Source organism: Aureobasidium namibiae (assembly GCF_000721765.1).
Source record: "Aureobasidium namibiae CBS 147.97 unplaced genomic scaffold scaffold_23, whole genome shotgun sequence".
NCBI lineage: Eukaryota > Fungi > Ascomycota > Dothideomycetes > Dothideales > Saccotheciaceae > Aureobasidium > Aureobasidium namibiae.
In genome coordinates, this window is record NW_013581186.1 from 116,923 (window position 1) to 132,748 (window position 15,826).

Genomic DNA, 15,826 nt, shown 5'->3' on the forward strand with positions numbered 1-15,826 from the left:
CGCGCATGATCCAAATGGACTTATGTTTTACTGTACAACATAAACCGCCGTTTGCTCCCTGTCGACGACAAACTTGCGAAGCTGAAGAGGGCACGAAACAAGAAACAAGAGCAAAGAGCATCGGCATCAAACAAGCATCACCTTTAACGAAAATCAATGAAACGCATCTATCCGAAAACAGCACGCGCTTGTAGGCTGATGCAGCGCTTCTTTTAACTCCTCATGAGCTCAATTCTTGCAGAGTTTATATAGTCGTGTATGTCTTTTGCCAATGATTTCAGCAGCAGCAGCAGCACATCGATCTCGAGGGATTCATCAATAAGAAAGCTGCGATTTCCTGATATTCTCCTGTACAATATTCGTGGGAAAGAAAAAGATGTGCAATAGGAAAAACAGATGCTTTCGACTCCGACATGCAACACGATCAAATCAAAAGATGAACAGAGAAGAAAGAAAGAAAAGAAGACGATGTATATGTTTTGAGGAAACAAAAGACCAGATTCACCTCCCTCCTTTTTGCTTATGTTTCCCACACCTTCCAGACCCAAATATGTGAAAGAGTTCGGTCTCCTTTTGCACCGTTTGTGATGAGAAGGATCGCCCGAATGTACATGGCTAGACGAAGAGGAGAAAAAAAAAGACAAATGTGAATTACAAGAAGGCGGGGGTTCGAGAGCGTATGGAGCGGCTAAAGAAAGGAGGGAGAGATTCGGTGATGGTGGAGGGGTATCAGAGAGAACGAAGAAGAAGAAAACGAGAATCGATGGAGGAGAACAGAGTGGAAATCACTGGATGATGCATCGGCAACCAGCGGTTGGCTCGTCGCCATCGCCACGGGCGGGTCTGGCACCACCGCCGCTGGATTTGCGTTTTGATGATTTTGCATTCTCTTCGTCGTCGATGACTTCTTGAGGCTTGACGCTCATGTGTACAACGTTGGGGGCCGAGTCACTAAATCGGCATTCTGTTTTGCTTGTTGTTAGCTGCCAAGGACCACGACTGGAAGTTTCAGGTGAGTGTACCTTTCAAGGGCAATTTGTCGTCTAGGAAGCGACCAAAGTGGATCAAGCGGATCGCTGCGGGAGATGAGGGCTTGGGTTCCCATTCTAGGAGCTTGTTAGACAAAAGTCCGAGGCCAGGCCAAAATCTGCTAGCACTCACCCTCTCTCCAGTCCCGCCAGATCAATTCCTTCAGAGTGTAGACGCTGATGACAAAGGGATCAAAGGCACCACTCTCATTCTCGGCCGTAACATTTCGCTTGGCTAGATACTTCTGATCTATGCGGTAGGGATGGCGCGTGCCGGTGCTACTCAGCAGCAAATTTATAGTGATGACGGGACCGCTGGGAGTTCCGAAGCCTGGCGTCTGAGGCATGGGAGTGGGCAGATCGGTCGAAGGACCTATGGGCTCAGCAGTCTCGGAGCGAAGAAGGGCGGGAGCAGGCATGTCGAGTGGTGTCGGCGGCAGAGGGTCGGTACCCTCGGATACGAAACGTGGTTGTGATTGCTCTTGAGGACGGTCTGTGATCTGGGGAGGCTCCGAATATGAGGTCGTGGCAGCAGTGAAGAAGTCGGGTTGTTGTGTTTCTGTTGATGCTCGTGCTTGGATGGGTTGAGTGGTAGTGGTGGCCAAAGGCAGCGACGTGGCTGTCGCATGCGTATCCGAAGTCGAGTCCATGATTTGTCTTGTTTTTACAGGGTCGTTCCTTGTGGTTATGTACAGAAAGATGGGCGTGGGTGAGGGTGCGGACTCGACGATTTGGCGGTTGAACCAGGCCAAGGCAAGGGTCCCGAGACAAGAGGCGGCCTTGGGAGGCGAAGACGACGTTGCAGGCGGACAGCAGGGAAACGAGTGTAGGCTACTACTGCTTATGCGCTACAGACCGGTGGGGAGAATAAAGCGGCGATGTCGAGGAGAGAGCGACAAGTGCGACGATTGCGACGATTGCGGCGACGACGACAACAACGACAACGACGCACCTGATGAGCAAGCACCACCGCAACCCCAGACTCGAGCCAAACTCTCCCCCAACTGCTCCATTCGCCCAAAAACTCTATTACCCGTTACTCCGCTGTCAATTCAAATCATCCTTCTGAAGCCTCTCTTGACCCACAACAAGACCTCTAGTTACAATGACTGCTTTTCCATACGTTACATCTCACAGTACATCTGTTCCTCTCCGTCTCAGCATGTGATGCCCACTCGTGTCCTGGTCTCCACTTTTTAGCCCTTCTACTCGCTCCACTCCGCATACTCGCCGCCCTGCTCCACTCTAACTCCCGACATCTCCTGCTTCACTCCCAGCATGCTGACCTTGCCCATACTGCCATCGGCCTCACCCGACAGCTTCCACCCAGACAACACCTCTCTCAACTTCTCTACCACCTCTTCCCGATCCTCAATCAGCAGAGCAATTGCATCATAGCCTCCTGCTCCGGGCACTACTCCGCCAACCACGCCTTCGACCTTGCTGCATGCATCCAGTAGTTCCGTCTGCGCTGGTGGCTCGATCGGCACTCCGCTTTGCTTACTCATCTCGCGGATACCTTGTCTGATTGCCTGAATGCGTCGCCTGAGCTCCGAGTAGTCCTTGGATCCGCTCTCTGCCAATTGGACCAGCTCTTGTGCCAATCCCTCATTGACATTCTGCAACCCTTCCCACACTTTCTCGCCCTCTGCTCCAGTATCCTTTCTCCATGCGAGCACCTGCTTGACCATACCAGGTGTCTGGCTGCCACAGCTGACGTCGCACATGACAAGCCTGATTCCATTAGGTACCTTGACCTGGTCTTTGACAATCTCAGTGTCCCATTTGCCATTAGCTCCGCTTTCGTTAACAATGTCCACGAGCTGTTTGCCAAATCCTGGTGCGCCCGGTTCTCCGTGTGCTGATAGTATTGCTGGCGAGAACCTTCGGTACAGACAGCTACCGTAGACTGCAGAAGCCACATCGAATCCAGACCCTACTTTACCTTGGGCAGCACAATGAGCTGCCTGTGCCAAGTTGTGTAGCTTACGCTTGCCAGCTTCCGTGGTCACGTCAAAGACATCCTGAGGTAGGTAGTAGCTGAGTACAGCAGCTGTGAATGCAGTCACCAGAGCAGCCGAGGATCCCAGTCCAGTCTTGTTTGCTTCCGAGAGAGGCACGCCGAAGTTGTGGAATCTTGCACCTGTCAATGATGCCGAAGAAGTTGAGTAGTAGTCATTGTCTGCCAGGATGGTGATTGATGAAGGCGAGATGTTGGATGACCCAACACTGGAAATGTAGCTCAGAGCATAAGCCAAAGCTGTTTCGACGAATGGATTGCGGTTCAGTTTTAGGTCAGCGTTACTAGAAGATCACGTGTGTTAGAGTTGTATCCTCTCAAGACTTCAAAGGTCATTCCACGCAAGAGTGCTGTTCGAGAGACTGCTGCGGGCATGCCGGAGGTCTTCTCGGACTTAGCGGAATACGCGGCTAGCATATGAGCCCGAATCTTCGCGAGCTTTCAATTGGAAACAGCCCACACGATACGAGGCAGACCCCATGTTGATATGTGACCTCGGATGGACACCTTGCCGGCGCACATCTGTCAGGTTTCTCAGAGTGCGGCAAGCCGGTGAACAAGACTTCCGTACGATACTCTCGTTCATGCAGTCTTCGCTGTATTGCAATTGATGACGAAGGAAAAAGAATTTCACCACTTACACTCTCAATTGAGTCACTTTGACACCTCCATCCTCGGCGGCCAATCGGTAGCCATATTCCCAGACAGCATTTTGGAATTGAGGTGATTTGACTGTAATCTCAGAAAAGGTGACCCCTGAACCCGAGGCAAAGGGCTTCACAGAGACGTGGATACGAGCATCCAGACCAAACACAAGGCCATTGTAATTTCTGTCGAGCACGAGATAACCGCCAGCTAACAAGACCTTGCCAGGCGCAGACACAGCGACAGCACTTGAACTCATGGTCGTTTCGAAGGATGCAGGGTGAACGATATGATGCGGATCGTCCTTGGAGGGAAAAGATGGCTGAACAGAAGCAAAAGTAGCTAGACAACAAGACCAGGACAGCGCGCAATTAGGCGACCCCTCTTGTTCCGCTCAGGGTTACGATGTCAGAAATCCTTGTCCCTCCTGAATGCTGCACCACAGCAGGATGGGCAGTACTGCAATCTTACTTTGGCTGCGGAGAGTCCACGGCTCGATTCAATAAGACCGGAGAGGACAGCAGTCAGCAGACCAGTAAAGAGGGAATTGACGGTGAAGAGCCGGGCTGAAGTGGTCGTTTTGGAAGCTTCTCGTCGTGAGAAGAATCGAGTTGTCGGGGGTCTGCGGTACGTTGTCGGCTCCGAGAGTTTCCTTTGACCGTTTGACGGGAGCTGCGGGAGAATATGCTAGTGGCCGATTTGACGGCGCAGTCCTGTAAGGCGGGCTATCGAGCAGTGCTCAGCGTAAGATATTCGTATTGGCCACGAGTAGAGTGGATTTGGAAACGCCGTCTACCGTATTAGGTCTCCGAAACATCTGAGTACTGCCATTTACCGGCAACCAAAGTTCCTCCGAGTGTCCGACCCCGACCCAAATTCGTGGATCAAGTCCATGGACGCGACAAGCTCCCACAATCCATCCGTAACCGTCATCCATCCATAATTCTGTTGCCTGAACATTTTCGCCGGGCAAAACCAGTCATTCACTTAGCTTCTTGATTCTCGCTTTATCAGATCTTCTTTCGCGCTTGCGTTTTGGTGCAATCGTTTCATTCTATCTTCCGGCTTCTCTTTCGTGACCTTTGTCACATATTACACCACCAAGGTATTCTTGTACCTTTTTCGCACGTTCTCGCGTATCTTCTGCCGATCCACTCATCGCCAGATGAACGTGTAATAACTTCTTTTTGAGAACCACTTGGTATGTACCTATATCTCAAGTCGCGTACCTCCACGCTTCGTTTTGCGATTGTATTCGCTGTTTGCCATAGCATGACTCAATCGCAAGTTTCTAATCATCTGTCCAGTCTCACATTTCCAACTTGAGGGGCCTCAACCACCGACTCGATGGTGTTCGTTAAGCCTACTGTCGGAATCTCTCGTCTTGCTGGTACAGCATTCAAATCTTTCACCCACGGATACGCCCAGACTGTCGTCGCCGCTTCTCAGTCTTCCTACGCTTCTCAGAATACCGGTGTTACACCTCTCGCGAGCAACTGGATCCATCGCATTGGCGGAAACACTAGCACATCTCAAGTTCAACATGTGCCTACACACGCTAGCACTCAGGCAGCCCGCCAGGACAACAACCACAACGATGGTCTAGCTCAGTACTACGAGGCATGGCACAAGCACCACAAGAACGGCGACCTTCGCGAATGGCAGCAGTTCCAGTTCCAGAAATTGATCGGATACCCTGGCACAGGAGCCGCTGAGAGCAAGGAGCTGGACGATGTTCAGGAGAGCAGCGCAATTGAAGAGGTGGATGAGAGCCTGGAAGATTCGCCGCAACGAGGAAGCCTGAAGCGCGCATACACTACCAGCGCCGTCGACAATTTTGACAAGGCCATCGACAATCAAGAGGCTGCCGCTCTCGCATTCGCTCAGGTGAATGAAGCAATTGCCGAGGAGATCAGCAAGACCAAGCAGGAAGTGGAGGCATCCGTTGGCGCGGCGATTGAGGAAGACGTTGTCTCTGAGAAGACCATCACAGCAACTCAGGATGTCCACGAAGAGCTTTCTGGTCTTGCTCACGACCACACCAATGCCGCCCTCATCTCCGAGGTCGATGCGTACACACAGGAACTGGAATCGATGCTCCGCGACAAGCAGTACTCACGCATTCCTAGTACCTTCGAGTCTATGCTATATGCTGGTGTCAAGCAACCCCCTGCTTCAGCTTACCGTGCTCTGATGACTTCGGCTATCGAGCTTACCATTGGTAGACACCAAAAGGTTCCCAAGGCTTTGGAAGTTTACTCGGACATGCTCCGCCGTAGAGTGGTCCCGGATGCAGAGACTTATGCTGCCCTCATCGATGTTCTGGCAAGCAGAGCTCTGGAAGCTTCGGCCACCAAGAAAGTTCTTGAAGAGAAGCGCAAGCGTTACGGTGGTATGGAGGCCGAGGACAGCTTCCTCTTCCATTCAGATGCGCTGGAATATGCCATTTTTGCAGAGGATGAATCCTTGAGCATCGCCTTGACTACATTCAACTCGGCATCAACAAAGGTCAACATCTCAACCACATCTTATGGTCTCCTGATTCACGCATGTGCCATGCAAGGGCGTGTTTCTGATATGACGCGTCTGTTCGAACACATGTCTGACAAAAACATCGTTCCCTTCGCAAACATCTTCCCGGCCATGATCAACGCGTTCTCGTCTGCAGGAGACTTGCGCAACGCCGTGGACTGCTACGACCACTACAAGAAATTGGCCATGGAGAACGATGCTGGTCTGAACAGCATGTCCAGAATGGATGAAGCTGTTTACTCTTCCTTGATCAAGGCATATGCTGCTTGTCAACACGCAGCCGGTGGTCAGAAGTTCCTGGGTGTGATTGAGTCCCAGGAGCCCAACGCCTTCAAGCGTCAAGCACTCCGTGACACTGTTCACGTCGAGTCGTTCCTTCCTCTCTCGCTTCAAGCTGGCAACTACAAGGAAGCTTCTGCCATTCTCGCTAACATCTCAAGCGCCGCTTCCGTCCACGCTCTCAACAAGATTGCCATTGCTGCCGCTGATGTCAACAACTCGACCGAGAGCACCAAGGCGTTCAACGCTCTGGCTTCGATGGGTGCGGACCTCGCTCCCTCTGCCATGGCCATGCTTGCGATGCACATTCGCAATGCAAACCTCGACGCTTCTGAACCCTACTGGCGTGTACTTGAGAACTCCATGGCTAATCCTTCCTTCATTGAGCCAACCACTATTCGCGCTCTTGCTCTCATCGGCGTTGGTGCTGCAACCCGCGGGCTCGCACAAACCCGCTACATGTTGAGTCGTATCAGAGCCACTCAGAGTTCGGCATCTGCAAATCAAGACATTGCTGAAAAGGTTGAAGAAGTCATCGAGGTTCTTGGCGACTTTGCACTGAGCAACAACCGCAAGCTTGAGATCGGTGCTAGCATCGAGCTCCTGCGCATGATGGTTGACAACGGTGCTCTTGTCGACCCCATGGCCGAGCATCTCGTTGCTTCCTTTGGTCCTCAGGAAATCTCGCAGCTCAACCCTGGTGACATTGGTCTGTTGACCAAGATCCAATCACGCATGATCCTAGATGAGTCCGCCCCTGGAATCGCTGGCGATGCCAGATTCGCTTGTCTCCTCGAAAACATCGTCTCTCGCACCATTCTTCCCGATGTCTCTACCGAAAACTTGATCGAGAAGACTTTGATCAACCTGGACCGTAGCGATCTCAGCCGTCTCTGGAACAACTACCGCTACCCTGTTCTTCCTTCTCCCGTCTACCCGCCCGTTGTTAACTTCAACCCTTTCGCCCAACCTCCTCCGGCACCTGTCTCGCCTGTTTTCGATGATGCGTTTGACCCTTACGCCGGCCGCACTGACAACAAGGCCTCAGTGGCCATCACTGATCTTCTCGAAAAGCCTCACGGAAAGTCCGCAGCCTACCTCAACGAGGCTCTGGCCAAGTTCCGCAACGTCCGCCGTGCTGGTCGCGTCCCAAGATTCTTTGCTTACGCAAAGCTGATCACAGCTGCCGCTAAGGAGAACCAATTCAACCTCTGCCGCGACATCCTCGAGATGGCCAAGCAGGATGTTCCTTTCCTTCCTCAGTACCGCGTAGTCAGATTTGGATGGGTCTCGATCCTTGATTCCATGCTCTCGGCCTGCCTCAATGTAGGTCGTCGCGACCTTGCTGCTCAGTACCACCAAGACTTGCTTGACATGGGAGCTTCTCCTTCTGCCAACACCTACGGCCTGTACATCACCACTCTCAAGGAGAACACCAAGACCTTTGACGAAGCCACCGAAGCAGTCAGAATATTCTTGCGTGCCAAGGCTGAGGGTGTCGAGCCTACCTCCTTCCTCTACAACGCATTGATCGGCAAGCTTGGCAAGGCCCGTAGAATCGATGACTGTCTGTTCTACTTTGCTGAGATGCGCAACCTCGGTATTCGTCCTACCTCTGTCACCTATGGGACTATCGTCAATGCTCTTTGCCGTGTCAGTGACGAGAAGTTCGCTGAGGAGATCTTTGAGGAAATGGAGGCCTGTGCCAACTACAAGCCTCGTCCTGCACCTTACCACAGCTTGATGCAGTACTTCTTGACTACCAAGCGCGACCGCAGCAAGGTGCTAAGCTACTACGAGCGCATGCGTGCTAAGGGTATTCAGCCTACCATGCACACTTACAAGCTTCTCATTGACACCCATGCCACTCTTGAGCCTCTAAACATGGCTGGAGCAGAGACTGTTCTCGCAGAGATGCGTGCTGCAGGCGAGAAGCCCGAGGCTGTTCACTATGCTGCTCTCATCCACGCCAAGGGCTGCGTACAACAAGATATGGCTGGTGCTCGTGCTCTCTTCGACACCATTGCCTCGGATTCAACCGTCAAGCTTCAGCCTTGTGTATATCAAGCCATGTTTGAGTCTCTTGTTGCAAACCGTCAAGTCGCTGATGCCGAGCCTTTGCTCGCTCACATGGCGTCTCGTAGAGTCGAGATGACTCCTTACATCGCCAACGCACTGATTCACGGTTGGGCACTGGAGAAGGACATTGTGCGTGCTCGCCAAGCCTTTGACCGTGTCAACTTTGCCGACCGCGAGCCTAGCACATACGAGGCTATGGTTCGTGCTCACCTTGCTGTCGAGGACCGCGAGGGTGCGCAAGCCGCTGTTGGCGAGGCGCTCAGTAGAGGATACCCTGCTGCTGTTGCCAACAAGATTGTCGAGCTCATCAGTGGTGGCAGACAATAAAGTCTGATGTTCTCTCAATACACCTCTGCAAATCTTTCACTTCAAAAATTTTTCCCTTTTGCGTCTTTTTGGAGCGAAACATTTACGAGGAACACGAATATGGGATGGTATGGGATGGCGTCTGTGGTTTTGTGCGCTCAAAGCATGGCGTCTGGGATGCGTGGGTGGGTGGCTATTGAGTTTCTTGCGGTGCTGGCATTTGTACAAGATATCCGAAGAGTAAAGGCGGACAGAAAAGTGTCTTTGCCCCTCTTCATGCGTTTTGTTGTTTTTATTCTTCTATATACATCTCCTCTCTGCTGGGTCGTTGATGCCATACACTCTGAAAGAATTTGGGTATGTGGTTAGATCTGGGGCGTGCTCTTCCACGAGCATAATCCAAAAGAAAGATTCTTTCTAACTTGACTGTATCTTCCTCTCTGCCATCGCGAGTGACTGCGTTCTATCTGACTGGTATCGAACACTCCGAACGCAACGATATGCAAAATTTCATGCTACTCCCTTTAAGCTCTCCCTGCCTTAACCTCTTCCTCCCCCGCTCTGCTCAAACCCTCAATCCAACAAAAATCTCACAAACGCCCTCGCGATAACCTCACCACCATGCGTTTCTTCGACTCTCTTGATTCCGTCTTCATAAATCTCATCTTTGAACACACCGGCATCGTGTCTAGCACCCAAGATATGCGTTACCATTTCCGCATTGAATTCTGGATGTCCTTGAACGGTGATTAAGCGGTTTTTGGCGTACATGCCTTGGTTCTCGCAGCGGGTTGTGTGGGCTAGGGGTAAGATGTCGGAGGGGTAGGTGTAGACCATGTCTTGGTGCATTTGGTGTATGCTCTGTTTTTTTTTGGGAGTCAGTCGTGCCACAGTGGGAAAGGTAAAGCAGGGGAGTTAGTTTGACACGCACCAGACTCTCCACGCCAAAGACTTGTTTACCCACAGAAGTGAGTTCGAGGGGTGTCACGCTGACTTCCCAGCCTTGATTGCCTCTGGCGACTTTGGCGCCCAGAGCACGGCCCACGATCTGATGGCCGAAACAGATACCCAGGACGCGGATGCGGGATTGAGTATCCAGAATCTTCTTTGTGAAGTCGACGAGTTTGAGGATCCAAGGGTCGTTGTCGAAGGAATTGTGTTCTGTAAGGAAAAGAGGAAAAGAGTTAGTTATGGCTTTCTTTTCTTACTTCGATTGGCAATAACATAGGGCCTTCTCTTTTTCTCGTGTTTCCTCTATCTCTTTTGAAAGAACGATTTCCACAATCTTCCCTCAAGAAACGCAAACGATTCAAAGTTTTCAGAAAAATACTTACTGCTTCCAGTCATCAGGATCGCATCTACCTTGCTCAAATCTTCGGGATATTCTTGCTTGCTGACGACGTCGTAGTTTGTACATTCCACCTTTACTTCCTCGGCACCCTCGGCAGTTACTTCCGCACTGGCTTGTTGCAGCAGTGCAGTGAAGATGTCGCCATAGCTGCCGTATTTGTCGAGGACTTTGTCGAGCGGTGTATCGCATTCGAGGATGGCTATGCGGAGGGTAGGCATTGTTTTTGTTGTCGTTGTTGTTTGTGCTATGGTGTGGTTTGTGAGATGCAGGGAGAGAGTGGGAGGGGAGGTCAATGGAGTTTCGTAGGTGAGGTGATTCAAAGGATCCCGATGTGTTTGTCTCTCAAAGGGCGTGGGTGTTGCGATTGCTCATAGGTCGGGTAGTATGTCGTCGTGGTAGTGGCCAATGCACGATTGGTGATCCACTCTCCGACGTCGCGAATCCTTATCTTTGGAGTGTGTTGGCATCGCGAAGGCATCAGAGACCATCCGTCACATTTGACTATGACACTCACGAACAAAAAGCTCTCTTTCCAAAGCAAAGACGACAAGTTGGTCAGGAGCAAAATCTTATCACTCTGGTTTCATTATTGTCCTTGTACATGAGACGACTGATCGAGCTTTTTTCCTTCCCATGTATTCTTTTGTAAACAGCAAATGCATTCCAGCCCATAGATTCGTAGGGACATACTGTACATCTTCCCTACGCTAACATCTCCTCAAAACTTGTACTTCGAACCCGATGCTTCGATCTGCGAGCCACGTTCAATGTCGCGATCTGAAGGTGGGTGCTGGTCAAAGCTGTACTTGACATCACCACGCTCGAGGTCAGAGCCAGCATCGAAACTCGACTGAGACTCGCGCGAGCTGTTGCTGGGTCGACGCTTCTTTTGCAGCTTGCGGCTTTGGCGTCTCTCGGTGCTGTCGAAACTTGCGGACCGCGCTCGCGCGTGCTGGCTGCCCTGTCCTGATTCTTTGGCTGCAGCTTCTGCTTCCAGTGTTCCTGGTTTGAGTACGGCGAAGCCAGAGTTCACTGCGCGTAGCACAGTCGGATCTGGGCGTGTGTACGAGACTCCTGAGCCTCGACGGGACTTGGACTCCGACGCAGGTGTCTTTGGCTCGGGGAAATCGACCTCGGGGTGCTTCTCTGACACAGGAGTAGTGAAAGGAGTAAGTGTGTTGTGAGAGCTGGACGATCCAGGCGGTGGAGGCGTTTGTGAGCGCGGAAGAGAAAAATTGTGGACTTCGCCTGTGGCCATAGGTGATGAAGACCAGTCGCCTGAGGTGCCAGTGCGGCGACTTCTAGGTACCAGACGTCCTGTCTCGGCTACTTGCGACATACGGTGAGTTTGAAGGGCATCGTCAAAGGCTGGGTTACCGCGTGAGTGGATAGGAGGTGGTCTTGCAAAATCTAGATATGACGCTGGCAGTTCGTTGCTTCCACTGCTGCCACCTCTCGATGAGCCCGAGGAAGAGCTATGATAGCTCACGACTCTGGCAGGATCTATGGATTACTATCAGCATTGAGTTCACAGATCTAGGGACGTGCTACGTACCGGTCGGCATGCCAGTAGGAACTCTAGTCTCAAGAGTATGAGCATTGCGGAAGTGCTTGGAGCTACTGCCTTCGTATCTCTGATACGAGTGTGGCGGGTAGCGGCGAGAGGCCGAAGCAGCAGGCTCAGGAGAAGATGGTGGATTACTTCCAATGCTACCACCGGATATGGAGCGATCCATAGACAGCGTCTGACTTGGTTCTCTCGACGAAGAGGCGATCGGCGAGGTCTCTGTGCCATTGTTCGTGAGAGTCATGCCGACATCAGTCATCGAGCCTTGTCGGCTCTGTTGTGAAATGGCTCTGTAAGCTGACAAAGAGCTTGAAGAAGGCTCACGTATACTCGCAGCTGGTGTGTTGTTGCGAGAGATCCACACTCCGTCAACTTCGATACCGCTTTCGATTGCTCGGATACCAAAGGGGATACTTGGTCCGTCGTCCATCAGACGTTTCTTCTGGACCATGGCCTCTTTGCCGGCCTTTTCTTTTTGCTTTTGCTTCTGCTTTTTCGGACCTTTGCGCATACTCAAGCTGCGGATGATACTCTTCTCACGGTTGATTGGCTGAGGACCAGCCTTTTCATATTGACGCAGTTTGCGGTGTGTATACCACAGCTTGAGACAGCCGGCAAGGATAGTGAGGACCTGTGATTTGTGTGAGCAATTTTTGCTAGTCAGTCAGAAGCGTGATACCACGTACAATGAGGCAGGCGAGAACCTATCACATGTTAGTCAAAGCTCAGCATTGATGTTCGTAGCACATACAAAGGTCATCTTCTCCCATAGCGCCCAACCGACGAAGAACACTTTGCCCATCTTGGAGACGTTCGTTCAAGCTTTGAAACAGAAAGGGTGGAAGCGAGTGATCAGAGAGGAAAGGAAGAAATTTAGGATAAATAGATGGGCGGATGTCGTGAATAATTATTCGGGTGCCAGGGTTTGTATTGTCGTTTGACTCGATAGGAAGGCGCGAGAATGTTTAGGATGGCGATTTTCTCTTTTGAGAGATCCAGTCTTTCAAGATCGCGGCCGGCCACAGATAGGACGAAGAAAGAAGAAAATAAAGTCGGCTTAACGAAAGGACGACGGTGGATTATTTGATAGGCGCGAGGCACGTCATTCCACGGCTACACACAGCATGGTTTGGGCCTGCTTTTAAAGGCAAGGAAAGAAGAGCACATCCAATGAGCCAGTCGGAGGGAAGAGAGGGACTATGGCCCATCATTATACATGCTACCGCTATCCTTCGCGTGCCGCTCACTTGGAAAAGGTCGTTCCGTCTCTGCTAAGAATAGAGGAGAAAAAATCAATGGGCCCTAGCAGCATCTCGGCCCATACCATACACTGGAGGTTTCCATGCGGCGCCTGTGCGAGAATGCACGTTTTCCTGGGTTGATGCGACCGACCCGTAGTCGTGCATGTGGTTGCATTCGAGTTGGCGCTTCGCTGAGTCCTGGCAAATGGATGGGTGCACAAGCTCGTCACCGCCTAGCTAGTTGGATGATCTTTTGTCCTCACATCCTGTCGGCGCAGGCGAAATTGCTCTTGATGATTGCCCCGCTCTACAAGATACCTCGCAGAGTGGTTTGCGATGCAGAAGGTTGGAGATGCTTCACATCAGACGTGAAACGTCGGGTCGTTCGGAGACTCTTGGTGAACCCGTTATCCCGCGTTTGAGAACGACGGCATGGGCGGGATCGACGCGCCATCAAGAGGCCACTGTGCTCAGTGCAGTCGGACTCACGCCGAACTGGACCAAAGGGCAAAAACGTGCGGCCTCGGAAGCAGACGTTGCAGGGTTCGAAGGACGGATAGGTGTTGATGCGATGCGAGCTTGCACAGACCCTAGCGTGTACCCGCAGTATGATCTCCAATACCAAGAATGCGATTGTTTTGTCCTTGGGACAAGCGAAGTGGAATACGTATGTCACATGCATACTTGAGAAAAAAAGGAACAGTTTAGACACATCTGGATGCCACCAAGGTTCGCTTCATCGAATATCAGTGCCGAGGGCGATGCAGGCATTGTGTGACGCTCGTAACACTCGTATCTGGTTCTCGCTTTGCATATACCAAGACTCATTTCTGGCAATAATACCAAGACCACCAGACGGATTTGCACCACAGGCGTTGTATCGCGTTGCAAGATCATTTCCCGACTGTCGTGTCATCGAAGACTCTGACTCTCCGTAGTTCACGTGGTCACTTGCAGTCAGCCTCCAGGGAGTAACCATGCGGAGGTTTAGGGCGCGCTACCCTAGGGCGCCAAAGGGTTCCAGAACTAAGGAACAGTCTTCCAACCCTGGTGGATGAATCGTTTGAGCAGAATCGAGCGAGATGTTCACGCTCGGCTTTATGTCTTTGCGAGCACAGACCGAAATGGCACTCCTCCTTAGCCACCGACTTTCACGAGCCGACCCCCTCACTTCTGAGCCGGGGTAAGTCACTCATGCCTATCATTCTTGTACCTGGCATCATGTAAATTCGCTGGCTTTCTGGTATCTGCATTATCACGTCAAGCTCAAGATGGCAACATTTCTATCTGCGAAATTGTCACTGCGACAGGGCCTCAAAATTACCAACCATCGTCTCTTCCACACCACACACAGACGGGACGTAGTCAAGCCATTTTTATTAGCGGACATTGGCGAGGGGACTCGAGAATGCCAAATCATCCAATGGTTTGTACAGCCGGGCGCTCGCGTCGAGCAATTCGATAAGCTCTGCGAAGTACAGTCGGACAAGACAGCATCTGATGTAAGGTCTTCTGGAATATTTCCTCATGATCATCTGTACTGACATGTGATAGATCACATCACCATTCGATGGAGTTATCAAAAAGCTGTACTATGAGGCAGATGACATGGCTCTCGTTGGAAAGGTGAGTCCACGCGAGACTTTTCATGCGTGTACTCGCGCTGAAGTTCGTCTAGCCGTTACTGGACATTGACATTCAAAGTGAAATCTCTCCAGAAGATGAGGCACTTGTCAAAGATACCGGCGGTGAGAAAGTGCATGTTCCACAAGAACCATCGCAATATCAACCCTCACCACAAGAAGCTCGCAACGTGGAAAGGGAGGAAGTCAAAGGCCCTCTGGGCAGGACGAAGAACCATGACAAAGGACTGGCGACACCTGCTGTACGACATCTCATCAAAGAGCACAATATCAAAGTCGAAGACATTGATGGAAGCGGCAAAGATGGAAGAGTGCTGAAAGAAGACGTCCATCGCCACGTCTCGCAGGCAGCTCAGATTTCCACGCAGCAAGACTCGGCAAAGGACCAGAAGAGGGCATTGACACCTGTACAAACGGCCATGTTCAAGGCCATGACCCGGTCACTAACAATACCGCACTTCTTGTATTCGAGCACGGTCGATACTGGCAATCTCAACAGATTCCGCACAAAGATCAACAGCACACGAGAAGCCGGAGACAGGTTGACGCCGCTACCTTTTATCCTGAAGGCAGTTTCGCTGGCAATGGGCCATCATCCATTGCTCAACGCCTGGCTGGACACATCAGATACCAAGAAGCCAGAGTTGAGTTACAAGGCGGCACATGACTTTGGAATCGCGGTGGACACAGCCTCTGGCTTACTGGTCCCGGTTATCAGAAACATCGAGTCGCAAAGTGTAGCATCGATTGCAGAACAGATCAAGATCATCTCGAGCAAGGCGCGCGAAGGCAAATTGAGCGCAAAAGACCTTCAAGGAGCAACGTTCTCAGTGTCAAACATCGGATCAATCGGTGGTGGCGTTGTCGCACCGATCATAGTGGAACCTCAAGTGGCGATTGTGGGTGTTGGCAGAGCGAAGATGGTGCCAGGATTCGATGGTGAAGGGAACGTGGTCAAGAAGGAAGAGATGGTGTTGAGCTGGAGTGCGGACCACCGAGTGGTGGACGGAGCAGAGTGTGCCAGATGCGCCGAGAGGGTGAATTGGTATCTGCAGAACATGGAAGCGTGGGTGCTGGAGATGAAGTAAATCAAACTGGCAGATGACTCTGCAAGTCAAAGAATGCTTGATCCAGT

The 15,826-nt window shown here is 51.5% G+C and overlaps 6 protein-coding genes across 6 annotated transcripts; 2 read left to right on the plus strand and 4 right to left on the minus strand.

Annotated features, from left to right (window-relative positions):
• Positions 1 to 791: 791 nt before the first annotated feature.
• On the minus strand, positions 792 to 1,606 carry M436DRAFT_29307 (uncharacterized protein; the record flags this gene model as incomplete). Its single annotated transcript, XM_013567655.1, has 3 exons — positions 792 to 964; positions 1,023 to 1,106; positions 1,162 to 1,606. Coding segments are annotated over 3 exons (702 nt in total), but the record flags the coding sequence as incomplete, so codon positions are not given.
• Positions 1,607 to 2,233: 627 nt separating this feature from the next.
• M436DRAFT_57135 (ERG8, Phosphomevalonate kinase) lies at positions 2,234 to 3,952 on the minus strand (the record flags this gene model as incomplete). Its single annotated transcript, XM_013567682.1, has 2 exons — positions 2,234 to 3,332; positions 3,690 to 3,952. The coding sequence occupies 2 exons, from the start codon at positions 3,950 to 3,952 to the stop codon at positions 2,234 to 2,236; spliced, it is 1,362 nt and encodes a 453-aa protein (XP_013423136.1).
• A 1,088-nt stretch (positions 3,953 to 5,040) lies between these two features.
• On the plus strand, positions 5,041 to 8,910 carry M436DRAFT_57351 (uncharacterized protein; the record flags this gene model as incomplete). Its single annotated transcript, XM_013567715.1, has 2 exons — positions 5,041 to 5,625; positions 5,695 to 8,910. The coding sequence occupies 2 exons, from the start codon at positions 5,041 to 5,043 to the stop codon at positions 8,908 to 8,910; spliced, it is 3,801 nt and encodes a 1,266-aa protein (XP_013423169.1).
• A 552-nt stretch (positions 8,911 to 9,462) lies between these two features.
• On the minus strand, positions 9,463 to 10,458 carry M436DRAFT_57070 (class I glutamine amidotransferase-like protein; the record flags this gene model as incomplete). Its single annotated transcript, XM_013567665.1, has 3 exons — positions 9,463 to 9,750; positions 9,821 to 10,050; positions 10,224 to 10,458. 3 exons carry the CDS (start codon positions 10,456 to 10,458, stop codon positions 9,463 to 9,465), a joined length of 753 nt encoding a protein of 250 aa, XP_013423119.1.
• Positions 10,459 to 10,958: 500 nt separating this feature from the next.
• M436DRAFT_76515 (uncharacterized protein) lies at positions 10,959 to 12,609 on the minus strand (the record flags this gene model as incomplete). The annotated part of the gene is made up of 3 exons (XM_013567750.1): positions 10,959 to 11,743; positions 11,796 to 12,438; positions 12,559 to 12,609. The coding sequence occupies 3 exons, from the start codon at positions 12,607 to 12,609 to the stop codon at positions 10,959 to 10,961; spliced, it is 1,479 nt and encodes a 492-aa protein (XP_013423204.1).
• Positions 12,610 to 14,319: 1,710 nt separating this feature from the next.
• On the plus strand, positions 14,320 to 15,779 carry M436DRAFT_57074 (CoA-dependent acyltransferase; the record flags this gene model as incomplete). The annotated part of the gene is made up of 3 exons (XM_013567666.1): positions 14,320 to 14,550; positions 14,603 to 14,674; positions 14,727 to 15,779. 3 exons carry the CDS (start codon positions 14,320 to 14,322, stop codon positions 15,777 to 15,779), a joined length of 1,356 nt encoding a protein of 451 aa, XP_013423120.1.
• Between the last annotated feature and the right edge of the window lie 47 nt (positions 15,780 to 15,826).